A 25,816-nucleotide genomic window follows, 5' to 3' on the forward strand; every position below is an offset into this window, starting at 1 on the left:
TCGGGGTGTGTGACCCCTAATGTTGTACGGCGGTAGAGCATGTAGTAGCCGAGGTGGAGCCCCATATTTCAAGCTCTAAGTTTACTGAACAAAGCTGCCATATCCTTAAGATAAACAATCGAGGCATAAAGTACGTATGTATATGTACTAGCAGATTGCTTCTGCGTCAGACCGTCTGGACCTCGTCTGTTTGTCAAAGTGCCTTTTGGTATGTATTGTTTAACATAGCTGTAGACTTGGTGTCTGACACTCCCATGTTCAGAGGCCACAGCACCAAAAGTCAGATTAAGACCATTGTACAATAACACATCCATTATAAAAGCTATCATAACCATGACAGTGTATTTATACTCACAATGACAGAGCTGCTGAGTCTGTTCAGTCTACCCAGTCAATGGGTTTTTATTACATTTCCAGCAACAGATCCACTTCATTCACAGTGAGAGTTCAACACATTTACATTTCCAAACTCTATATCCTCACATACATATGGACGATATACCAGAGAGTGGGTATATATGGTTGGGTAAATACATGCTAAACAGCAAAACATCATATTGCATTGCATCTGCTAGCAGTTGTTTCTGCTTTGATACAGGCAGTGTTGGGCAGGTTACTCAATAAGTGTAATAAGTTACTTTTGACTTATTACTCCGTTAAAAAGTAATATTACTTTACTTATTATTTGGTATCAAAAGTAATTTGTTATGTTACGCGTTATATTACTTTAACATCTCCTCCACGAACAAGCTTCTTCAGATCTCGACCACTTAAGGTCCCTCCACAACAGTGTCCTGCTCTGAAATCAAATGTATCAGATGCTTCAGTAAATAACATGTTGTTTTTTTCGCGGTTAAGCATTTTGCTGCTCGCACAAACAACAATGTTCTTTGCATGTTTGACTGGGACAAACTCACTGAGACATACCTCTCTCCCTCATCCTCCAGCCGCCATTCAGCTTTTTTGGCTAGTAGCTGACTTGACCTGCCCTGACCTGCCACGCATACACCTTGTCATAAGACAGCCTACCTAGGACAAAAAACTAATTGCATTCTGGTGACCTAGTAATGCAGCGTTACTTAATATAGAAACTGTAATAAAAAAGCTGATTTTCGAAATTGTAATCCCTTACATTACTCTACTGCTGCGGAAAGTAACACATTACTCAGTAACTGCCCAACACTGGATATGGGGGAATAAAAGGCAAAAAAAAAAAAAAGACTGAAGAAGTTACATGTTGAGGATATTTGATACCACTTTTACTTCTGTGGATGTGTAGATCAACTAAAAAATACTACAAATCATGGTGAGCTATTACGATACACAGTCTGTTTCACATTTCCATTAAAAATGCACATCTGGAGATGGAGAAATGTTGATAAGTCTGTGAGCGTGTACAGTACGAGGAGTACCTGAAGTCAAGTTTCTTTAAGTGGCTGGTGATAATATTTGGTACAATCAGTTTTTGGTCAAGGTGCATGTACATCTCATCAGTATCTTCACAGTAGGTCTGTGAGTGCTCTCCTAACACAAACACCAACAGCTAGTCGTCTCTGTGAAGTTTATTTATCTCCTCCATTTTCTGGCTGTCAGCAGGATGAGGTGTGTTTCTGGCACTTGTCCGGAGGTTTCGCCTCGGACGGTGCTCTGAGAACCAGTTGGAGACGGTCATGGCGAGGCGGAGGAGACCCAGGCTGATGCAGTGCACCTCCGAGGTGATGGGGATGTCAGAAAAGAGGGCGTGGTCCCGGCACATGAGGGCATTGCTGCATTCAAAGTCTTTGACGATGTTGAGGATCTCCTGGCGCTCCGCCTGCCGCATCATCCCCCGTATGTTCAGCAGGGTGGAGACATGCTTCTTCCTGTGGGGAGGAAGGATACAGGGAGGAAGGGGGGCAGACGGGTGTTAATGGAATTTGGGTCTGTTTGGTGTCGTCAAAGTTCTGCCATGACTTTGAGTAACAGTCACATCTCTCTGAGTCATATCATCTGTTTCTGGGAAGGACAGAAATTTGGTGCCTTTTTCTATAAAAAGGCACATTCATAAGAGTTTAATATATCTAACTAAATAACAGTTAATAAATCATTACTAATGCTTTATAGATACTGTTTTTGTATATGTGCATATAATGATAATGCTTTATATTTAGGTCTTTGTATTAAGGGTTAGCTAATAGGTAATAACACATCCTAAAATTTGTATTAACATTAATAAATCTACGTGTTATTAATAGTATCATTAAAACATTTTTGTTAGATTAGAAGGTATTTATGAGCACTTCCACTTCCAGCTTTGTGCTATTGTACTAAATACAAAAGTATAAAATACTGTTATTAGAGTAATAAAAAATCTCTCTAAAGAAATTATTGTAATCTGTCCATAATAAAGAATTGATTCGCTTTAATGAAGTATTGTTATCCCTTTAGATCCAGTAGCTGCAAAAAGCATAGTTAATGTTTTATAGATGCACGATAAAGTATGTATTAATCTTGTCAAGTTTGAAAAAAATGCTTTGCAAAAGTCTAACAATGACATAAATGGTTAGTTAAACTCAATAAATGTTTCTAATGCTATTAAAGACAATTATAACAAACTCATAAAGCTTTTATTAACATTCTTAAACTGTCTATAAACTGTTAATGCGTCATAAGTTCTTATAACTGTCTATAAGTACAATAAAATACAATAAATGTGTGATGCTATTAACACTTAAATAGTCTTATTATAGTTAATAAACATCTTATATAAATTTATAAGGGCCTTATTACTATTAACTTATGCTTTTCACAAGGACCTTAATGTGAATTTGTTACCCATTTGGTAATAACGCACTTGTTGGTAATACTGCATGCATTTCTCACTGTCTAATAAGCCACCCAGTCTGCAGGTGGAAATAGTTGGTCTTATTAATGGCTTCTAATTACAGATGCAAGATATTATCAGCATGTTAACAGTATCGACCAAAAACAGCTTCAAAATTAACATTTCTGCTGATAAGACAGGTCGATAAGATGATGCTTTAAATAAGCATATATGACACGAATCATCGACAAAGTAGTTTTTCTTATTTTTCCCAGTGAATAGGTACATTTTGTATTCAAGTTTTTAAGTGTCCCTCAGAATAGAGTTACAGGGTTAGTGGTTGAAATCTCCTCCTGTGAAGTGGAACAACCATTCAAGACCATCATGTTATCAGTAGACGTTAACAGTGTTTACACTGAACAGATGTGACCGCACATTTGCAATATGTTGTCTTCAGCTCTCTTGCGTTGAGTCATCAATTAAAAAAGAACACTGCTTCATTAGCTAGTCACTATAAGTGCTTTATAGGCCAACATTAGCAACCAGTGCTCCTACCCTGCCAGTCTAGTATGCTAAAGTACTTCACTGGTGGACTTTCTAAAGTCCAAATTTCAGGCATCATTTACCATCAAAGGGGGGGAATGCAACTTTGAAATACATAAATGTAATTCACAAATCAACAGTGATAATGTAACTTTAGCTAGCTAGCTATCTAGTTTGCTATTAGACATTAACAAACTAGTAGTGACTATTTTATGCTTGATATAAAGAAAAGGACCATAGTTTATTGAAACAACAGGAAAGTTCTCATAACCCTCCCCTGATAGCAAAATTGTACCAGACACCTGCATTCGGCCCACACCGCGTGGAATGATGGCATTGGGTGGTCCTCTGAAAAACCTCCATTTGGAGGGCCTAAGCTAACCCTATCCCAACAAGAATCAGAACAACACACAAAACAGAAGCACAGGGCTAAGTTGTAGGAGCATGGGGTGTAATGGGATTGGGCCTTGGTGTTCTCTGCAACATAACATTGGCATTTAGGTACATGTTTGAATAAGGAGGGAAGATCTGTTGTCAAGGACTGACGTGTTTGACCATGTGTAGGCACAGTCACGTGTGCATGAATGGACTCTGCCGGGGTTAAATGAAGCACCCAGAAAACTCAAGGAAGGCCGGCAGCCTTTGATCTCTTAAAATACCAGCAGGGGATGCCATACAGTAAACAAAAGGGTTGAGTCAAGCAGTCAGTTAGCATGTCTCCAGGTCTCAACTACTATGTTTTGCTCTCCTCTTCCACACCTCTCCCTCTTTGATTCCAAGTGGGGCACCAGTCTGTCTCCTGCAGGGTGGCAGGAACAGGAAGTACTCGGCAGCAGCTTCCTGTCTGCTCCGCAGAGGCTTATGCGTCACACGCGGTCGTAGGTTGCCAACCGTCACCTGAGTCTTAATCTGTTCACAAACAGCCTCAGCGGCGGGGACGCCCCCCTAGGCCTCTCAGCCTCATCCATTCTCAAAACAGAGCCGCACACCTCTCCAAAAATAGCAAAGTTAATGTAGATATGTTTCCGTGCCTCTTTTCCTTGTTTTGATCCATTGTGACAAAAAAACAACAAAAAAAACCATACACAGTCTTACATTTTCCTTGCTTTGGCTAAGAGCCAAAAACAGCACTGTGAATGTGTAGCCGTAAGCATAAAAGAATATAGGACCTTCGGGGGTACAGTACAGAGAATATCTGTTTTTGTAGACGCTTCCTGGTTGTAATAGAAATGTTCCAACCCTGTTAATTTGTTAAAGCCCTCACCGTATATCTGGGAACTCTTTCACCAGGACAGCAACCTCCATCTGGATAGAGGGAGTGTCCTCCAGGAGAATGATGTCAGCTAGGTGACTGATGATGCTGTCCAACCAGGATGAGCTCGATTCCTGAGGTAGAGAGAAGACAAAGATGATAGCAACATTTTAATTATTGTTTAATCAAGTATTCGTTAAAATAGCAAAACTTCAAACTTTCTTTGTTCAACTAAATGTAATGTTAACTGCTCTTATTCAAACGGCTTCTTCTCCTTCGTCTTCTTCTTCTTCCCTGTGTTTCTCAGATGAGGCACAGCCAACAGATTAATACCTCTGAGGGCCAGAGGCCAAACATTTAGGTCATTTATTAAGTGAATAACAAACTCCACCCCTGTTTTTCTAGGTCCTGTTTTTCAGTTAAACACTCAGGAAAAAGAAAGCAGAATTCTTGGCTTGGCATTCACTAAAAATAACGACGTCGTTTTTAGACAGCCATTAAAAACTCACCCCCACCCCCATGTTCCCAGTTTCCACAGACACTTCATCCCGCTCCTCGGCGAAAAAGGCCATCAAGGCCATCCCAGAGCCACATCAAAGCCAGCCAGCTGACAGGAACAGGAAGTTCCTTCTGAACACAGCGGCTTCCTGTTGTCAGCCGAGGTGACGGACACTTGTTTGAACTCGCGCACAGAAAGGGGGCAAATGCCTCGCTGTCAGGCCCAGTTGTTTTACACCCTCTTCCCCCCTCTGGCAAGTGCTAACGTAAGCCCGGTTCATCCATCTCCATCTCACTGACAGCAGCCATTTTTCAGAGCTCACTGTATCAACACTGTCTGAGTTATTCCTGACCTAGGAAGTTCGAGGGTCAGGCTCCATTCACAGCCACCAGACGTACGCCAGCTCTGCTCAGTGTTTTTAAGAATCAGCATTTTGGAATTATTTATAATACTGAGGTTCTCCTGAAAGCCAATTATTATTTCTGTTTTGGATGCTCTGGATTTCATTCTCCTTCTAAGGGTCTGAACAGTTTTTTGTCACACTAAAGAGCATTATGTCCAGGTTAAATCAGACTAAATGGCTCCTCTTTAAAGTCTAATACAAGTACAGACTTACCAGATCCTTAAAGAGTCCTTTAAGCTGTTTAGCCTCATCTTGCAGGCGGAAGGCCATCCTCTTCCTCATCTTGGAGGATGTGCAGATGACCCGTCCCCGCATGATGGCTCGGACGTACTCCACCAGGACCCGCCGGTGTACTTCACCCACCAGCGTCTGTCAGTCATTCATACAATGAATCACCCATCCACTATATATATATGACCTTCAAGCAAATGCTGTAGAGTACTTTAACATGTTTGATCAAACAAGTGTTACCTGATATGGTGGAGGGTCCATCCTTCTGAACTTCTTGAAGTGTTGTTTTATGCTGGCTTCAATGGCCTCAAAGGCCTCAGTGTTGTTCAGCCATTTTCTCTTTATCAGTTTGTCGAAAAAAGGCTGGAACGACAACAACAGACCAAGTTCTGATTAACATTTAATCAAATACTGCACTTAAGTGCAATGTTGAGATTTTTTGCTAAATCTATGAGTAAATCTTGTACTTTTTCACTGCACTACATTTATTTGATGGCTGCAGTTACTGGTTACTATGACGATTTTACATGTAAAACATATTATCTTATAAAATATGATGACTTGTGAAGATTAAATTAGTTTAAAGTAGTAACAATTAGTTTGACCTTGAGTTACAACAAAAAAATGCTCCTTACACATTTATGTATCAGTAATATTGATCAAATGAATTTGAACAGGTGGTGCCTTGCATGGTAGCCTCTGGCACCAGTGTAGGAATGTGTGTGTGAATGTTGACTTGTGTTGTAAAGTGCATTTACCATTGATGGAATAAGGAAATGAGTAACATTAAAACTCTGACAGGGCTCATTAGGCAGCATAATGAGTACTTTTAACTTAAGTAAATTGAACAGATGGTACTTTTTCACATGTACTTAAAGCAGCTACATAAAAACTTCTTAGTGAAGGATCTGAATACTTATGTCACCACTATACAGCTGACTATACAGCTGACATGCTCCATGGATGTGAAACTGAAACTTACATAGATAACTGTGTTTCAAGGCAGTGCATTTGATGGCATTTTCCAATGACTCATCTTTTTTGTACTAGACAACTTGTTTAAAAGTATGGCTCAACTAATTCTGTTTCCGCAGTGAGCCCTTCTGTGGAAACCCGTTTGATTGTCTTTTAGAATTTTGATCCAAGAAAACCAGGAAAGGAAGTTTTGAGGTGACGGAAAAGTCCATTCTGGTCATTTACAGTCACACAGTCAAAATTCAATTAATCATGTATCCTGCACATTGTGGGACTTTTTGGTAAGGGAAACAAGATTTAGGATATGTTCTGAGATGGGACTTGCCCATTGACTTACTCACCCTGATGTGCTCAAACAGTCTGTCAGTCAGCACCCTCACTGACTGGTTGATGATCCTGTCCAGAGAGGAGTTGGCTCTCTGTGCCGACTCCTCGCTGCCCTGTGGGTCACACTGCCTGCAGCGCTCCACCAAGGACCTAAAGGATACACAGGTGCTCAACCTTCAGCCAATCACCAAATCCTTTCAAAAAATGTGAAATGAATGAATGAATTGTTATTTACCTGAGAGGAGGGCAGCAGTTGACCAGAGCTATGGTCCTGGAAACATATCCATCCCCTCGGTCTCCAAATTCTGCCTGAGTGTCATGAAACATCTCCACCTTCCTCTGGAAACTGGTCACATAAAGGTTTTATGAGAACCTACAGACTGTACAGACTATGTTAATACAGTCTACAATTGAACAATCCTGTACTGTCCTGCAGCTTGGCCAAAAAATGTGCTCTGTATTCAAGACATCCTTAAATTAAAAAAAACACCAGCACATTCAAAAGAATATATTCTAACATCAGGAGTTATCAACTTTGCACCTGCTGAAGTAAATTTTTATCTTTTTTTTCACTTACTGTCTAGGTTAAGGTTGAATTTTTATTATAAGTTTGTTAAATCGCCTGGTTTTTGGCCTCTCTGATAGCATATACTCACTTGTAGAGAAAGTCAGCCAGTCCGATCAGACTACAGCGGGCCACTCTTGCCCCAAGAAACTGGTTCACAGATGTGGATCTGTCCAAGTCCACCTTCAGCCTCTGAAAATGTGAAAGACATGAGAGATTAGACAGCTGTATGTTACGTGATAAACATCTTTTCATTAATAAATCCCTGATTGGATCCCTAATTCACCATCTATACTGGATTGGACAACAGGATGCTTTCAAACTCATTCTACTAACTGTCTTATGCTTCAAGTCCTGCGGGTTTATTCTGAACTTGAGTTTTTGTGCACCGAGCACATGGTGGTATCTACAAAACATTCCTGAGATGGACACTCTCAGTAGCACTCCTGAGCAATTCAAGACCATGATCTCAACCACTTAGACTCAGTGTGCAATTGTTTTTACTGAGTATTGTTCTTTGCAATGCATATTGTTGTCTCTTGATCTGTCTCTTGATTTGTCTCTTTATCTCAATATCATTGCAAATAAGGGAAACCTCAAAGATGTTTGAGGCTTAAATAAAGGTTTGAATTGAACTGAATGATAAAAAAGTCAGTTTTCAAAGTGCAGATGACATGAGACAATGTACCTGGATGACTGAGCGTGCCAGGTGGGACTGATACTCTTCTATGTGCAGAGTCTGGGCCCATCGTCTCTCTTCTTCATCCAGAACCTGAATGAGCTCTGTTGTCACCTTCTCCTGAAAATCACAACATATAATTAAAAAGTGTCAACCATCCAGATATTTTAAGAAGCAGTCGTGCAAAAGTAAGATCTCTTACCCTGACGATACTGATGCAGTCTTGCTCCAGTCTGTCCACAGTGTCTTGAGGCAGAATGGGTTCCAGTGAAGCATAGCTGATTGGTGTGGTGGTGCCAATGGTTCCAAGGACATCCCTGATAAAAAAATTTATAAATCATTACTGAAGAAGTTAATTTTTTTAGTTTTGTTATACAGGAGAGCCTGGTTGGCTGTCAAATAAGAAACCCTACCTGTTGTAGATGTTGTAGAACCAGTCAAGCAGTGAGTAGACGTCAGTGACCTGCAGCGGGCCGCTGGTAATGGTTCGAAGACGTTTGGCGACCCCTCGATGGTAACTTTCCACGTACACCTGGAAGGCAGTGAACTCCTCTGGGTAAATAGACACAGCGTTCCTCCTCGCTGCATCCAGGTCATCAACCATCCGGTTCCTCAGGCGCTCAAGGTAAGAGGCCAGCTGGCCTGCCTGGGTGTCTACCTGATGTGGCAGGCTCCAGTCTGCAGCCTCCGCCACTGCCTGCCTCCACTTCGTCTTCAGCCGCCGGGGACGGTGGCTGGGATGGATCTGAGGGCTCTCTCGCTCTGGCTTGGTGTGCTCTTTCTGGGCCCAGGCAGCATCAGCATGCTCCTCCTGTTGGATCACCAGCACTACCAGACCAAGGTTGGGACCAGCGCTGGGCTGGCGGAGGGACTCCCGGACTACGTCCCACATCTCCCTCTGCAGGGCCTCATACAGCAGCTCCACGTCCTTCGCCTTCCGCCTGCTCGAGTCCAGTGTTGCATTGGAGCTGAGGGCTTCATCTAAGGATGAGGATGATAAGGTGATCACGGTGGGAGGGGGGCTGGGGCAGAGGGTAGGAGTGTGGATGGGACTAGTTGTAGTCGGCAGGAGGGACAGCAGCTCACACTCTCGCTCCAGCTCCTGAATGTGTGTGTCGGCCAGGAGAAGGTCCCTGTTGTTGACCAGCTGTAGGATCTCCAGTACTGTGGAGAGCAAGGAGAGAAAAACAATATGTTTATTTCACAAAGCGAATGGTTGACCAACAAATAGTGAAAGGGTTTTCTATATTTATGGTTATTGAGTAGTTGTGCGTGTGCCTGACTGACAAACTGGGTTATTTGTTGCTCTTTCTGCACACTCTTCTATTCCTAGCAAGGTTCCCTGTGGAGTCTGTGAACAGTAGCTTGGTAGAACTTCTATCTAGAGGAACCTGGGGTTGGAGGAAGTGCGGTCATTTCCTGATTTCACAGTCTGGTGGTGATTGAACCCAGTGACTCAGGGATCTGGGGACCTCTCAGCTTCATCAGAGAGTTGTCTAGGATTGGGAGGAAGTACTGCTGAAGCTTGACCAGGAGGAGTAAAGTTCTCAAACTTAAAGGAAAGTCCTCGTGGGAGACAGATTTTTCTAGGTCAGTGTAGTTTTTGGATTTTTTTTTTGCACCTGATGTTTCCCTGATTTTTACCTGAGAGGGGCTCTCTGGTTTTCACCACTGGCTCCTCCTCCACTGTTTCCTCCTCAGTCTCTTGGGATGCCTTGTCTGACATGGATTCCCTCTTCAGCTTGCCCAGACTGACCATCCTGAGGAAGGAGGGCCGCCTGGAAGCCTCCGCCTCGCTGTCCGTGCACAGGTTTCCGCAGGGCAGGCTCTCTCTGCGCTCCTCCTTACGTCGACCTGTGAAGCTGCAGAGCATCCACAGCAGCAACAAAGAACATGAATGCCACAGGACTGAACAAGATACACTATCAGACTGCATGATTTGCATGAACCAGTACAATAGGAACGACAATTATGAGACGTGAGCTTTGTATTGTTCTGTACAGTATGGCTCAGTAGCAGCTATGTTTGGAATGCCACATATTCTCACATCTGTTAAGCTGCTGTAAGCACGACTGCCTCAGTTAAAAATAGTCCCATTCAGTGAGCACAGCAAGTACACAACATGTCAGTGACAAACAAAAGAGACTTCCGTAGATCAACAAATTGCTATAGCTTATTACATAACTCGTCAGGAAATAAGCACACTATATGCTGTTCTATTACTGACCAGAGACGTAACAGCTTCTCCTCTGGGACTCTAATTTGTCACACGCTCAGATGTCAGCTGTTCACACAGGCCTTGACTCACACATTTGGGTAACAGTCTTTCTGTGATAGCTGCACTACTGTAGTGTTTGGCATCCTTTTGACTTTCTGTTGATATTATGGGATGTTATTTGCTGCCTATTTCTTTAGATATTCATTTGCAGTTGATTCCTGAAAATGTGTAATTTAGTAAGTAGCAAAGATTTATTTTTATCTTACAAGCTTTTTTGCACTTTTTTATTCTATTTTTTTTTTTTTAATTTTACTTCATAGAGCTCCTGAAAAAGGCTTTCTACCATCATGGTTCTATTAAAATGTAAAAATGCACTACATTTTTTCCTATCTTTGGGTTTAAACAGCACTCAACATGACTGTCATCCACAACTGCTGGAGCATTTAAGATCTTCATAACAGAAATCCAAATTCTTCACAGTTCAGTGAAGCTAAAATCTTCTAAGATCTGAACTCTTCTTCCTCCCCACCCCTCCTCACCGGAGCAGGGTCATAATTCCTTCGGAGCCTCTGCGCAGTCCTTTCCTTTTCTCCCTCTCTGGTGGGAGAGTATTTGAGTCTCCAGGACTGTAGTGAGGAGTGTTGTTCCCCCAAACATTGCGTCCTGATATGCGCAGCCCCTTCCCCAGTTTTCCAAGGGTTTTGAGGGGCGACACTCCACAGATCCTCTCCAGGGTCCCCCTGAGGGGCCTCCCTTTAGGATTCCCTGCCCCGTGTCTCTCTGCGTTCACCTCGTTTTCCTCCTCTTCACCATCACGGGAGGACCTGAGCTGGAGGTTACCCCTGACCTCCCCCATGATGAGGCCCATGTCACCTCCCTTTCTCTCATCCTCATCCAGGTCCACGTCCTCAAAGGGGTTAAGGTTCTTGTTCAGATCTTTCAGGTCGTTCAGCTCCTTCAGATCATTGAGATGATTCAAGTCCCTGAGGTCCAAGTCCAGCCGGGGCAGGATCAGTTCACCGTTCACTCTGGGGAACTCATGGCAGCTCTTGGACCTTCCCGGGAGCTTCTTCAGAATGGGCATGGTTACACTTGAGATTCTAACAAACTGCAATACAAGAGCAATGTCAGCTTTAGTCAGAATGTTCAACCAAACAGCAAATATATGACCATCTGATTATCAAATCAACTTCAGAATGAATTACTTTATTTGGCTACATTTACTTGAATTCTATTCAGTACTCCTTTAAAAATTAAACACAACGCATAGGAATCTGGTATGATAACATTGACACACACAGATAATTAATAACTAATCTAATGTGGGAAACTGTTTTTCTGCTGTAAGCCATCTGAGTGTTTATACAACAGGAATCAAAAACATCCTTTCACATGCTGCTTACGCAACGCACCTCACTACACAAGTAGGAAATATGTTCCCAGAATATTGCTGCAGTTACACGTGCTGAACTACTCTTATATAAATATTTTACAATTGAGAAACAAAAAGTCAATCTTCAGCTTGTTGAGAAAAAAAGAGTAGCAGGAGAATTATATAAAGCAAAATATTCACTGTGAAGAGACTCTGATCCAATCATCTGTTTCTTTGAAAATAATCTGGCTCCTTGTTTGAACATTTCTGATCTGTGGTTAATTTTTCTTATCCTGCAAATTTAGGGAATATGTCTAAAAACATATATCTTTTCTTACTGAATCCAACTATAAGAGCAGTTTTTTAAGATTTTGATCCGGCATCTGTGTTGTTTTCTTTTCTTTCTTTTTTTTGTTGTCATTTTTCAACTCCGTCCTAAAACAACTCTCGTGTATTGACCATATTGACGTTAAAGAGCTTTTGTTGGCTGCAAGCTCCAACAAAATCCACATTTATTTATTGCTTCCTAAATCAACCAAAGCTAACATGAGACACTAGCAGTCTGAGTAAGCCAAATCAAGTGGACTGTTAACTATGAAACTTTGTGCCATTATCCTCTGCAGCTCACTGAGGAAACTGTTCAGGGAAAGACAAAGAGGAAATTTCACTAAAAATACTGCAACTGTGGCTGACAGCTGACTGAGACTGCTGAAGTCTCACATTAAATCCAAACGTAACTTAGAACGCATATTTTCATTGTTACTTCAAAAGTGATCACTTCACAGTAAGTGTTGGCAGGAGGAATAATAACGGACATCAATAAGTGTTTCAAAGTACTTATGAGCATGTGAATATTGTTTTGAGATAGACTTGAAAATGTGAACCTATCCTTAAACACTGTTTTTTTTATATATATATGTGGTCTTTAACAGAATTAAAGCATTTTTTAAAAAGAAAAACTGTTTTTAAAACACCTGTATATTATACAAAAATCAATTCTACTATAGTTTTAAACATTTTTACAATTTCTCAATACATTTGCTTTGTAATAATCCAAACCATGATGTCATTTAAGGTCGTGGAAACTAAATTATGTTATGTTAAGTGTATGCAAAAGTACATATTTAGACTTTAATTGTTCCTTGAGTTTAACACATCTAGGGGTATCTTGAAATAAATTTAAAAAAAAAAGAAGTTATTTCTAAAGCAAATTAACTGCCACATTCCGGATGTTGAATGTCTAAAATCCACATTTTCTTTGTCCACAGCGGGGTTGTGTTCTTCCCTCAGCACCATATATGTGCACACCTGGAAGCTTCCTTGTATAACTACAATCCTCAGCTGCTGCCCAGCTCCAGCCCAGACAGTGGAGATACTCTGTTTTTAGTGGATTCAAAATAATGACTGGTAAAAAGCTGGCTTCTATACTGGAAACAATTAATTTCTTGCCGTTTGAATCATTTATCCACCATATGGAAAGGCTGATCCTTAAAGAAACCATCAGTTCATACAGTCACAGTATTTTTCATAAAAACTTTTCTTTTTCATAAGAACTCTACTGTGAATCAGACTTCTAAATTTATGTCCATGTATTTCTGGTTTGAGTTGTTTTGTTCTAGTTCAACTTCCTGCTTATTTATGGTCTATTTGTTAATACTCAAGTGTTTGTAGTAATTAAAAGAGCAAAGTGGACACTAGCAGTGTTGCATTATAGTTTAAAAATGATAAAACATGAAGCAATTATGAAATGTAACCATGGCTGTCTCACATTATGTAGTGCCACATAATAGGAGAGTAAAGAAGGTATATACTCTGTAATGCTTTCCATTCTTTGTTCAGCTTTTATGCAGTTTGCCTTAGTGGCATGCGTGTGTCATTTTTTACTTCTTCAAAGTCTGTGCCGAAACTACTTAGTTCATCTGTACTGTTCATCAGATATCTCAGAAGAGTGAAGGGCAGGATAACATCTGCAAAAGGCTGTAAAGTAGTTATCAACCAGTACAGGGAACAATAGGTGATATGAAGAGAGCAGACATCATTAAGAGGTCTTCATACAATAGGTCAAAGAATTCAGTCCTCATTAGGTTCACATATAATCATGTGAACTAAAGTCAAACCAGGATGGAGAGAATCTACTTCAAATGTGACTTTTCTTACTTTAACATTACAAGAATACTGAGCAACAAAAACACATCTTCACTTTCTAGTGACAGTAACTATTTCAAACCTATTCCACAAACACAAAAAGGCACCAATTTATGCAGAGGTCAGCTGGAAAATGTGTCCTCTAGAGAGAAACAATCATTTTAACATTTGATCTTAATCATCAATGGATGCATGAATGAACAAAACAGTTCTTTCTATTGACCCAGATTAAAGTTAAAGCACCAGACTCCAAACTCCAACACTGTGCGTGAACACAGAGAATGGGACTTACCTGGTGAGATTGCCTTGCAGTGTTTCAGTACAATGTCATCCTGGAGTGTGCTGGCTGTGCGGGCTGCCAGGCTGTGGAGTGTGTGCATGTGTGTGTGACTGATGAGTGTGAGAGCGTGTCCGAGAGTACTCGGTGACTCAAGAGAGCAATGTGGCTGCCTGTGGTTTCCTGACAGGCTCTATTGTGGTGGAAGGTGATATGTTTTCCTGAGGAAAGGCCCGTCCCGTCCTTTCTCCCCCTCCTACGCCACAGACCCTCCACCCCCACACCCGCACCCTGGGGACCCTTCTAATTACACTAATTGCATTAACTGTACAGTGAAGTAGGACAGAGTAAGACAGAGCATTCCTCTGCAGTGGCTATTTTACTGTTTTATTCAGCTCTGGACACCCTGTCTGTGTGTTTGCATGTGTGTGCGTGTGCATCGTGCCCTGACTGATTTCTGTTGGAAGTACAGAATGAACTATGAGGATGATTCAGTGTCCGTGGCCTTGAGACCAAATTCCATTCCTACACCATCAGCAGAGTATCTTTCCTCTGCGGAAGACTTTAAGTGGACTGACCTGAGCAAAGATGACAATCAACACTGGTGCTGCTGCTATATTGTCTTTGCTTTACAACACAGCTCCAAGGTCACTGTAGTCATGGCAGGACTCGAGTGTCACATAAAGAACAGAGCAGTAAGACAAAACAGCTGAGGGATATATGAGTGTGTGCGAATGGCTCTGTGTTGTATTGTGAAAATTAAAAAATAACCAAACAAAGAAACAAACAGGTCAGCAAGGGAAGAAACCCTGTTTAAACATTCCTGTCCTAACTGCAGCTCCCTCCTGCCACCCAGTGTACAGTCTGGTGTAGGACAAGAGGTCGTGTCCCGCTCTAGAACACCTGACTGCTCAGACATGACCACAACAGGGTGAATGGACTTGAACCAGTTAGTCACCTAACTCACTTTACCAGTCCGTCTCATCATGTGTTGTGTCTTATTCAACAATTGGGGTCTGTAAATTCACACTTATCCACACTTAAAGGAAAAGTTCTACCAAAAATTAAAATTCAGTAATTATTTACTCGCCCAAGTTTTCGTAGTTCACAAAACATTTCTGGAGCTTCACAGCAAAACAGCATTGCAGCATTCTCCTAAACTGAAGTAGATGGGGACTTGGCTCCATACAGCTGGTCCGGCGTAATCCAGGTCTCCAGATGCCTCAGGATCCTAAATTGATGCCCAATGTGACCTTTAATGGTATGTTGAAGAGTCACACTTGGAAGCTGTGTATAAATAAGTGAAGGGTACCTTTAGGCAAAGTCTAGGTCCCATTTTTTAGAAGAATTTATTGACTTATAGGTCAAAGTTTAGGACCATTCTTGAGACCATTTCTAAGAAGTTTTACACATACCAGCCCAGATGAAAAGTGCCATCACCTATCACCTCGGGGTTCTTCTGTGGTGGGGAGGGTGAAGTGTGGGTGGTGCATGTTGGGGCCCAGGGTCAAGTGGTATTTGGTTTTGCTTAAAAACTGTTTTCATGCATAATTGAAGGAAATTGTATTTTTGTGTATGTGATGCCAGTTGTGTGAATATACTGATTTGTGTTCCTGTGTCTCTCCTGCAAAGTATGTGAACAAACATTGGAAGTGGACACTATAGTATGTATGGAGGATGATGCATCATTGGAGTTGCTATTTACTTTACCATACATAAAAAGGATTGTGAAGAAACAACAGTGTTGACATTATGTCAAAGACGTTCATGTTCTGTGTTGCAGAGATGTCTACTGAAGTTAGCATGCTAACCAGCTAGCCCTGGCCCGTCCTGTGTCCTAATACCACTTTGTACCTCAACAGGGATAGTCTGACAGGTCCTGTAGTTTCAGCTGGGAGATTTATTCCAGCAGCAATCACTACTTACAAAGTAAACAAAATAAACTCACAAAATGTCAAGAAAGCAGATACTTCACACCAATGTTTACTTACTAAACAGAAAAATACAACCGTACACCATCTGAACTCAAGTTTCTCTCTTTTACCAAAATAAGATGAGTTCAACTGGAGTTGTTCGCACATTATAAAACAATGCTAGCTAGCTATTCAGCTAGCCCTGGCCCATAATACCACTTTGTACTGGCAAGAAGTGATAATCTGATAGCCCCCGTAGTTTCAGCTGGGAGATACATAGTATGCCAGCTGTTGGTATAATAAACTCACAAAATGTAAAGAAGGGAAATATTCTTTTACTGAACTAAGATGAGGTTAATTGTCTCGTTAACCTATTGTAAAAATACACTTAATTCAAACTGTACATATACGGAATAAAACTCACCAAAGCGGTATTTGTCTTTCCACAATCACCTCTGGTTTGGTTGAAGTAAATCCTCAGTTCAAAGAGTAAGATGTAAAAATATTCCAGCTGTATACATTATTTTTTGCCCGCTGCTGATCCCCAGACTTGTAGTCACGGCCAGAGCAGCTGTAAATCACCTCCATACTGTATCCCCCGTCTTCAAACTGGCATCCGTCTGTGTGCAGCTGTGTTCAGTCCAGGTTCACTGGGAGGTGGCTGAGCCTGGTTGAGCCTGGTGACCCCCCTCCCATCTGAGGTCGTGGTGCAGGCAGACTCCCTACAGCTAAAAGGGCCACTAACCTCTAAGGCTAACTGAGCTACTTGCTAATGGCAGCTAGTTAGAGAAGAGGACAGTAAGGAGCAGTCAGTAAACTAGTATTTCAGAGTTTCTTTCAGACTGTTCAGATAATTTGCTCATTTATACATTTTTATACATATTTTTTGTATATATATACATTTTTTATATTACATTTTATATTGTTATGTTAATATGTCTAGGTTGTTCTTTTTATTTCACTGTGTTGTCATTCGTCTCTGTGTGCTATGCTGCTGCTACACCTTAATTTCCCAGCTTGGGATCAATAAAGTATATCTATTCTATCTATTCTACTCTATTCTAATTAACATATTGTAAGTTCATCCTGCCCTGGAAAAACATTACATGCTGAGGCATTACATGAAACATAAAAGATGCATCCATAGTGAAATAAATTGTTTAATTAGCAACTGCTGCAAAAGACTGCTGTTTCTGACACTCAACATGTAGTAAAAATGTAGTAAAAACACAAGTCTAAAACAGAGGGGATGAATGACAGATATTAAAAAGTGATAGTAAGAGGATTATTTCCAGTGTAATCATGACAATAAATCACATTCATGACCATCGTACTTTTACAGATGTTAAATAAGTGCATCTAATCTAGCACTGTTATCTAAAATGTGGTAAAGCTAAAATGCTAATTTGTTCAGTGGAAGGTGGAACGTACTGTAACTAGTGTCACAGTACAGTTCGGTGTTGATAGTGATGTTTTTAGTGTGAAATCCACCAGTGGACGATCTAATTGTGATGTTGAATGCATAGCAGGATGTTATTTTTAACGTAAGAGTCGTCTATTCTATTTTTTGTTGATGCTACTTTCCTTCATCGAGTTTTATCAGGTACTTTATCGTTAGTGCCAGAAACTATTACATCCAACTATATGTACATGGAGAGTAAGAGTAATTGTAAGCACAAGGTGATGACTCATATTTCCAGTCAAGTAAAGTTGAGTGCTAATGTTTTCATGCTAAATTAAAGTAATTTGGGGGATTCTTTGAGTGGAAAAATGTTCACACTTTCAATTTGAAAAAGTATTTGTACTATGTTTTGGCCATGTCTTTGCCAATCACCACCCATGTGAGCTGTCACAAATAGATGTTTTGGTTTTTTTTGGTTAAGGTGAGGTTTTGAGGAAAGAGAAGACTGATACCACTGACATCTGTCTAACATAATGCCGTGTTCAGACCAAACGTGAAGAGAATATCCGTGCTAGTTTGATCGCGGGGTTATACTTTTTTTTTTAGTTGCGTCTACTCGCAAGTAACGTGAATAAAAATAACCGCGAACCACATCAGGATGAACCCAAAGCGAAGAGATTCCTCTGTGATCCGACTGCAATAAATGGATCAGTAGGAGATTGAAATAACAACATCATAATGCTGTCTGTAAAAAGCCTGAATTCATGTGTCGTCAGCTCTGTCGGCAAGACAACAAGCAAACAAATTTTAAAATGCTTGTTCCCTGAATGGAGTTGTGCTATGCTGTGCAGTGCTGAGACATAATTACAAAACTTATCAGGTAGCCTGACATTCTCACTCACATCCCTCCACGGCAGCTCCTTCTTTTTCCTGTCTCAGTACGAGTAGATGTGTTAATGTACAGGTCTGGGTGTCCACAAACAGCCACGATTACTGATTATTATCCTCTCCTCCATTGTTGTTCATGAATAACCGGACATCAGCAATATTAACATCATGACATTAGTGTGAACGCCGACACCGATAGGCTTTCGGGACACAGCGTCACGCGATTGTCAGTTGACGCAATTTTTCGAGTCATCGCTCCAATCGCGTCGTGCCATTCGCGGCCATTAATCATTGACTTTGTAATTTAGTTGCGAAAAATTTGCGTCGCTTTGGTCTGAACACAGCATTAGACTACCGCCAACAGCAGTTAGCTTAGCTCCACATAAAGACTAAAAGTAGGAGGAAACAGCTCGCCTAAGTCTGTCCAACGGTAACAAAATCTGCCGGCCGTCTTGTTAACATCATTACAAAAACTAAATTGTAAAAATGACACGTTGTGGTTTTATGGCAGGTTATGTGCAGACTATTTCTTGGCCAGGCTCAGTGACTTCCTGCAGTCTTGTCATCACAGCTACACAAGATAAAATGTGTTAATTAATGAGCTTTAAAAAGGTGCTGGTAGGTGGAGCTGTTTTCAAACCTGTCCAGTCTATGCTAAGCTAGGTAAACTGTCCCCTGGCTGTAGCTTCATATTAAGTGCACAGATGGAGAACAGTGGTATCAATCTACTCCTCTTACTAGCAAAAAAAAAAAAAAAGCTGGCAAATTTCAGCTTAAATTTTTACTTCCTTGACATTTTTGTGTTTATGTCATTAGTGTGTATGTGTGTGTGAGTGTGTCTTGGTTGTCAGAGGGTCTGGTTTTGGCCTCGGGTGTGCACGTGTTGCTGTTGGTGTGGGTTGTTAAAGTGGTAGGGCTCATGGCGGTAGTGGCTGTGGCAGATGACCGGATGCTCGATGCCTTCACTCTGCAGCTCCTCCTGCTTGTGAACTCCCTCCAGCTTTTCCACCAGCTCTCTGATGAAGGTCTGAGGAGGAGGAGCAAAATTTGAAGCAAAAAGTGTTTCCAATATGACTCTTTGTCAATACAACTACTACCTGTTATTTGACAAGTATTTTTCAGTCACCCATGTAGTTTCCAAAAAACAAACAATGAATCCTACGAGTGAGTATTTTCTGTATCAAAGCCTGATATATCCTATTCTTCTGTGCTATAGAGCTCCATTGTTGCCTAAAAAAATAATACACCAACGAGCCACACTGTCCCATCATTGCCATGAAGCTAGCTGGCTCTTTGGCAGACACAGACGATGTGAGGCGACACAGTTGGCCTTTGTCACTGCTAGTTCTCTGATGTCAGTTTGGTGTGCCTTGGCTCTACCACGCTGTGGTTTTGAATCTTTTCATGGGATTTGTTGACATTCAGAAAAAAAATAGGACATTAAAAATCTGTTTTTTAATTAGGTCTCTAATGAGGTTCTCTTTGTGTGCTCATTTCTCTAAGATAAACACATCAGAAATTATTACTTTTCCGCATTAGCTTCAAATGATACATTGTTGATTTCAACTGAGACAGTTTACATTAAAGTGACATAATGTAGAAATTGGTGTTTTGTGCAATTTGGCACCCCCCACAGTTTACACCACTGTTGTAAATACACAACAAGTGATAGGGGTGGAGTGGCTGAGACAGAGACACCATTCAGCCTTTTACAAGACACTGTACCATCAAAATGATTTAGAAGCTGTTATTTTAAGGTAAACAAGTTACATAAGGTTGCTTTAACTTAGCACTCTGCAGCTGAGTAAGGATTCTGCCGTTTGTTCCAAGACCAGGGTCAAATTACTAAAACAATAAACCTACAGTCCTTATCAGAACATTAAATAAATAGTAATTATGAGTGAAGTAGCAGAGATGGTGCCAAATACATGTAGTGTTTAGTCCTTATTCACTCTCTTGTTATTGAGTATTTGTATGTCCATAGATGGAAAAAGGCCTTGGTGAAATCCCAGGACAATGACCCAAAGGTCACTGAGGAGGGAGTTTCCACTAAGTCTAAGTGTTGTGCTGTAAATGTGTTGCTCATGAGTTACTGCAGAAAATGGTCAAACAAGACTCCAAAATCTAAATAAGTTACCAGACCAGAATACAGATGCATATGCCTGACGAGAACATATTTTTAAGTATGACATCCAATTCTCCTCTTCTGCTGGTTATTTTGTATAATAATGTGTCTGAGCTTCTACTGTAGACAGATGTAGATGAGAAACACAGTACTGAGATATGTTGTGTTATGACAACAGTACAAGTAGAGGTGGGCAAAACAACCAGCCCCACTCGTTACCAGATGCTGACTGTAAGCATTTCTTTGACTCTGGATTAATGCGGTTTTCTTTTCTTTCTGTGTAGACACAGATCAGCATTAGTAATGGTAATCCTAGTCTTGGCTGTGGCTGTGTTAGAACCTCACTCCAGCTCTGAGCATGTCTGTCAGCCAGCGCCCTGGCCTGTGTTTTGTTTGAGTCTGTTTATATTTTTAGGTATAAACTCAGGAAACAAGATGTGGTATGTCTCTCCCAAACCAGTTCAGTTGCAAGCAGCTCTTAAAGGATACGTTCACATTTTTTCAAGTCTCAAGTCAATACTCACATATTTGTGTGTACAGTTTGTGAAATGGTTTGCTTGGTGTAATTATTACTCCTCCATACTGGCTATTAAGCAAAACTATAGTGCAATGTTTTTGTTAGACTAGTGCTACAACAGCTTGAGAAACAACCCCGACACTGTATATGACATTTAACAGAATATGATCATTTGCTAATCCTTTTTGACATAACCTCAATTGAAAACAGCACAAAGACAACATATTTAATATTTTAGCCCATCAAGTTCATCACTTTTTGTAAATATATGTTTATTGTGAGTTACACATTTGAAACAAGTTGGGACAGGAGCAACAAAAGACTGGGAAAGAACGCTGCACAGGTAAACAGGTCCATTGGTAACAGGTGATGAAAGAGGCATCCTCGAAAGGATCCAAGCAAGGACGGGGCAAGGTTCACCACTTTGTCAAACACATGGTGGTATAAAGAATATTACTACACATGCTCATGAACATTTTTTAAAACCATTGTCAGTAACCTTTTTTTTTGCAAATGATTTTTTTTGCAGAATCAGGGTGATATAAAAATCAAGTTACTATCAAGGTTATAGTCTCCTTCATACAAAACTTCCTTTCTGTGTTACTACCAATGTGCACATAGACATGAAAGTACTGGTTTCTGATATATTTGGAAAAAGAAGTGAATTTATCCTTATCGACACTCCACATCAGAAAGAAAGAAAAGCAGCAGCTACATTGACCCTCCCTGCTCTTTTGCCTGTGTTTGCATCTCTGACCGGGCCACAACATTTGAGTCCAGAAGGACTCTTTGTTTCAGGCTTAAAAAGGAAAGAACAGGCAAGAGAACGCACACAGAGAGCCATTGTTGGGGCATGTGGAATGACTATGGGACGAGATGTCAGAAGATGCAGCTTCAGTTTAGCTGCATGTGACCAGCGTGAGTGTGTGTATATCATATATACATCATATGTAAAAATGTATATCATATGTAAAACATACCTCTGTCTTGTTACTGCACTTTTGAAGAAGCTTCTGTAAAAACAGAAAAATAGGGGGGTGATGTTGTAACAAACCAGTCAAATAATCATATATTCATTTCCAGTATATCATAAACTTATTTCACCTAAAAATCTGTTCCTGTCATTACCATTCAGCAAATAGTACTGATATGAAATCTATCCATGTTGGTGCAGAAACTCTCACCATGAGGTGAAAGGTGATTAATTAATGACAAAAACTTTTTTTTTTTAAAAAAAGAATGTTTTCCTATCTCATAATCTGCAGCCTCTTTTACAGTAAATGTTCATACAGTTCACGTTACCTGTAACTTTCTGACTCGCTCCTCATCAGTGGGCAGGTCAATCAGGTCATCAATGTTTACCTCCTCTGGCATGTCACCTTCCTGAAGTAAGCATGGACACACACACTCACAATGAACACAAACAATTTTAAAGAGTCACCATACACACTCTAAACACTCATCTAGTTCACAACTTTGCTCTTCCCTATAAATCCCCCCATGAATCCAATGCCCCAATGCTTTATTAGGGCACACCATACATCACTTTTATAGCCAGTGGAATATTCTGCAGCAGGTTATTTAACAGCTGCATCAATACAAAATTCTGTGCATAAAGCTTTGTGTGGAAAATAAGTTTCCCTGTAATTCAGCCCACATATCTGATATTGTTTGAGACCTATGCATCTCAATCTAGAATTAATATTTAATATTAATATAAAAATCTTCATATTTGAAGGTAAAGTTTGTTAGATTTTATCTGATCCATTTTGTGATTCAGTGTTAAAGTCTACAGCCATGCTAGCAGCTCAGTGAGGCTATACTACTGACACAATGAAACTTTGGCTAGATGATGGTGCTAGATGATAGGTCAGGGGATCAAAGTTATTTCAATTATCTGGGGACCATGAATGTGTGTACCAACAAAGTCAAACTCATGTTGGCAGTAGAGGAAATCTCTGGATCACGAGAGCCAGCAGGATACATTGTCTGGGCACCATGGATATCCATACCACAGTTTGTGACCAATCTTTTTTTCACTCTGCACCACTAATGTCAATCTAATGGCGGCACTAAGAGAAAGGTCATAGGATTCATCCTCTGGGGATCATGAACACAAACGGCAATTAGGGCAGGACAGTTGATAAAAGTAAAATGTGTCACAACATACTGTTATAAATGAAGCACTGTTGTGCTACAGAGATGCCCCAAGGGACGCAAGGAAACATCCTGTTTTGGGACCGGCCTCAGCAAAAATCACATCATCAGCATTTTCGTATTTTTTCCAGTAAAAATGAAATGCAAAAATTAGCATTCTCATTTAAAATTTGTTTTTTTTGTTGTTGTTTTTTTTCGAATTTTCCATTCAGCCCTAATGGCAGTCCATCTGAGTCAGTCTGGACCAAAGGGGTGGGCTGACTGAGCTCAATCATTTTCAAATACAGTTAATTCCAGGGAACTTGGGGAATTTGTGGGGATGAAAAAACCCTTCCTTTATGTAGCGCAAGGACATAAACTGCATGTGTGACCCATGTGTGACATGCATCTTAATGACTAGCCATTGTAACAAGGTTAGAAGAGATAAGGCACTTCCAGTGCTCACACAGTTACCCAGTATATCCACTAAATAATATTTTCCTTTTTTTAGGAGCAACAGAAGCCTCTGGGTTGAGCCTGCACACACTGCATGTCCATCATTTGTATATTTGGGCTCTGGGGGCTGAATATTCACAATGCTCACGTAACACTGTAACAGTGGTTTGTTCTGTGTGAACAAACAGCCATTGTACCGGCTGAGTGAAGGGACAGTCCCACCCGCCCATCCACACCACTGCACTGCACTGCACTGCCTGTATAATTAGGCCCTTGACACATACAGGAGTCCAACTCATGAGCCCACCAGCTCCTTCTGTACACACCAAGGTAGTCATGATACCAGAATTTTAAACTTTGATACAGTACTTGTATATAAAAAAAAGTGATACTTGATACCTCTTTCAAAACCATATAATATCTGTGCAGCCTTAGGTTGAAAATCTGACTGTCGATTTTTTTTTTTAGAAATCAACATGGAGATAATAATAATAATAATAATAATAATAATAATTATTATTATTATTATTATTATTATTATTACTTTTAACATGAGGTATGGAACAAGTATTTAACAAATATTGAAGTATCGCTACTTTTTCTAGTACACACTTCTCACCGGAAAAGGTCACAAAAAAATCAGGGTTTGTCTGTTTTTGTGTGCGGCGTGACTTGGTTTAACTAAATAACACTTGTCTGAGAAGCTATGTCATCATCATGGGCCATACTAAAACAACAAAACCAATTTAGACCATTAAAATCATATTAAAAAGTTCCAAGATGACAATTCGCCCCATTATATTACAGAAAATTCATGTTTCGTATTCAAGGCTCATGTGAATATGCCACTGGCCTGGGACAAAAACCTGTGTTCCTCTTGTTTCACAAAGCTGCCTTATCAGTGATCATCTCAATTCTATTTTCTGACAGTCAACATACTGTACTTGGCTTTCACAACACTGTCCTGCACTCGTCACCCCACAGACCCTGACCTCCTGTCAGCTGCCTCAGCAGCCAGATGCACTGTGTTTATCTCCTCCAGGGACCTACAATAGCACTTTCCCTCCTCTGTAACCTTCCCCTTTTCCTCCTTCTCATCATTCATCCGTCCCTCAGTCCTACACTGCCCATTTAAGGCAGAAAGGCCCTTGACAAATACAGATCTGTAAGAGGGGGACAGCAGTGGACCCAACATTTACAGGATGCTTGGCCTTGTAAGGAGAACAGCTGCCCCACCTCAACTCCTCTCATCACTCCTGTTGAAATACAATAACTTTCACTTGTATTCATTATACTGCCTTATTCTGCACGTTTTAGTGAAGACAGACAGGTCTTTAAAAAATTAAATACTCTGAAAAGTCTTTTGATAGAACATTATCTTATGATACAACGCTGTAAACAGTATGTAGAAGCAGACCAGTCTAAGCAGTTTATCTCCGGGCTGCCTCCTCTGCGACACACTGACCCACCTGACCCGAGTACAGCCGGTCCAGGCTCTCGTCGATCCACTTCTCCACGTCCAGCCGCTTCTGCAGCTCCTTCCTGTTGTACTTCACGGTGACACGGGCGTGTCTCTTCGGGACATTACTGCCGTGATCCGGAGACAACTCCAAATCTGATGAATGAACGTCAAGACTCGTCTCGGTCCGGTCGGCTGCCATTTCTGGTCTGGACTGGTCTGACTGGTTTCTAGCCTTTTTCAAGAACAGGAGGAGAGAGCGGGGTGGGAGGCGACGACACACACACACACACACACACACACACACTTACAGACAGCAGGGCTCAAGTATTTACATACAGGGTGAAGTATCTGTTCAAACACTGCAGAGCTTTTTTCCATGTCTTAAATCATGTTCTCTTTAAAGAGGAGGCAAAACCTGCATCTGGACTCAGCCCAACAACAGAGGACACTCCGGTTTGGTCCACAAGCTTTACATGTCTTATTTGTGCCTACATGGACAGCAGCCGTCACCAAAACTGTAAATAAATAAACAAATACATAAATATGCAGAAATATCATTACACATAAACTTACAGGCTAGAAGTTACTAGAAGAAATAAACGGAGGCGTAGCTGTGGTCTGCAGAGGT

The 25,816-nt window shown here is 40.8% G+C and overlaps 2 protein-coding genes across 2 annotated transcripts; both read right to left on the reverse strand.

The window, feature by feature from the left end:
* Positions 1-373: 373 nt before the first annotated feature.
* On the reverse strand, positions 374-14,393 carry exoc3l2a (exocyst complex component 3-like 2a). The gene is made up of 13 exons (XM_073479480.1): positions 14,305-14,393; positions 11,035-11,603; positions 9,922-10,139; positions 8,691-9,441; positions 8,480-8,594; positions 8,287-8,397; positions 7,690-7,790; positions 7,269-7,379; positions 7,048-7,183; positions 5,972-6,094; positions 5,714-5,869; positions 4,611-4,732; positions 374-1,862 (listed from the first exon to the last, which is right to left on the reverse strand). Exons 2-13 carry the CDS (start codon positions 11,577-11,579, stop codon positions 1,544-1,546), a joined length of 2,808 nt encoding a protein of 935 aa, XP_073335581.1. The 5' UTR covers positions 11,580-11,603; positions 14,305-14,393; the 3' UTR covers positions 374-1,543.
* A 2,951-nt stretch (positions 14,394-17,344) lies between these two features.
* Positions 17,345-25,816, reverse strand: ppp1r14aa (protein phosphatase 1, regulatory (inhibitor) subunit 14Aa). Its single transcript, XM_073479299.1, has 5 exons — positions 25,762-25,816; positions 25,196-25,420; positions 22,437-22,517; positions 22,115-22,147; positions 17,345-19,519 (listed from the first exon to the last, which is right to left on the reverse strand). The coding sequence occupies exons 2-5, from the start codon at positions 25,385-25,387 to the stop codon at positions 19,340-19,342; spliced, it is 486 nt and encodes a 161-aa protein (XP_073335400.1). The 5' UTR covers positions 25,388-25,420; positions 25,762-25,816; the 3' UTR covers positions 17,345-19,339.

Source organism: Pagrus major, chromosome 13 (assembly GCF_040436345.1).
Source record: "Pagrus major chromosome 13, Pma_NU_1.0".
NCBI classification, from domain to species: Eukaryota; Metazoa; Chordata; class Actinopteri; order Spariformes; family Sparidae; genus Pagrus; species Pagrus major.

Bases quoted from the DNA above. Each gene is read 5' to 3' on its own strand.
- ppp1r14aa (XM_073479299.1), bottom strand. From the start codon at position 25,387: ATGGCAGCCGACCGGACCGAGACGAGTCTTGACGTTCATTCATCAGAT. The intron at 22,148-22,436 runs GTAACGTGAACT...CTGTTTTTACAG, and splicing joins AGCGAGTCAGAAAGTTACAG to AAGCTTCTTCAAAAGTGCAG. The intron at 19,520-22,114 runs GTATGTTTTACA...CCTCCTCCTCAG, and splicing joins AGTGCAGTAACAAGACAGAG to ACCTTCATCAGAGAGCTGGT.
- exoc3l2a (XM_073479480.1), bottom strand. From the start codon at position 11,579: ATGCCCATTCTGAAGAAGCTCCCGGGAAGGTCCAAGAGCTGCCATGAG. The intron at 7,380-7,689 runs GTGAGTATATGC...TTATGTGACCAG, and splicing joins CTGGCTGACTTTCTCTACAA to TTTCCAGAGGAAGGTGGAGA. The intron at 7,184-7,268 runs GTAAATAACAAT...TGTATCCTTTAG, and splicing joins AACTGCTGCCCTCCTCTCAG to GTCCTTGGTGGAGCGCTGCA.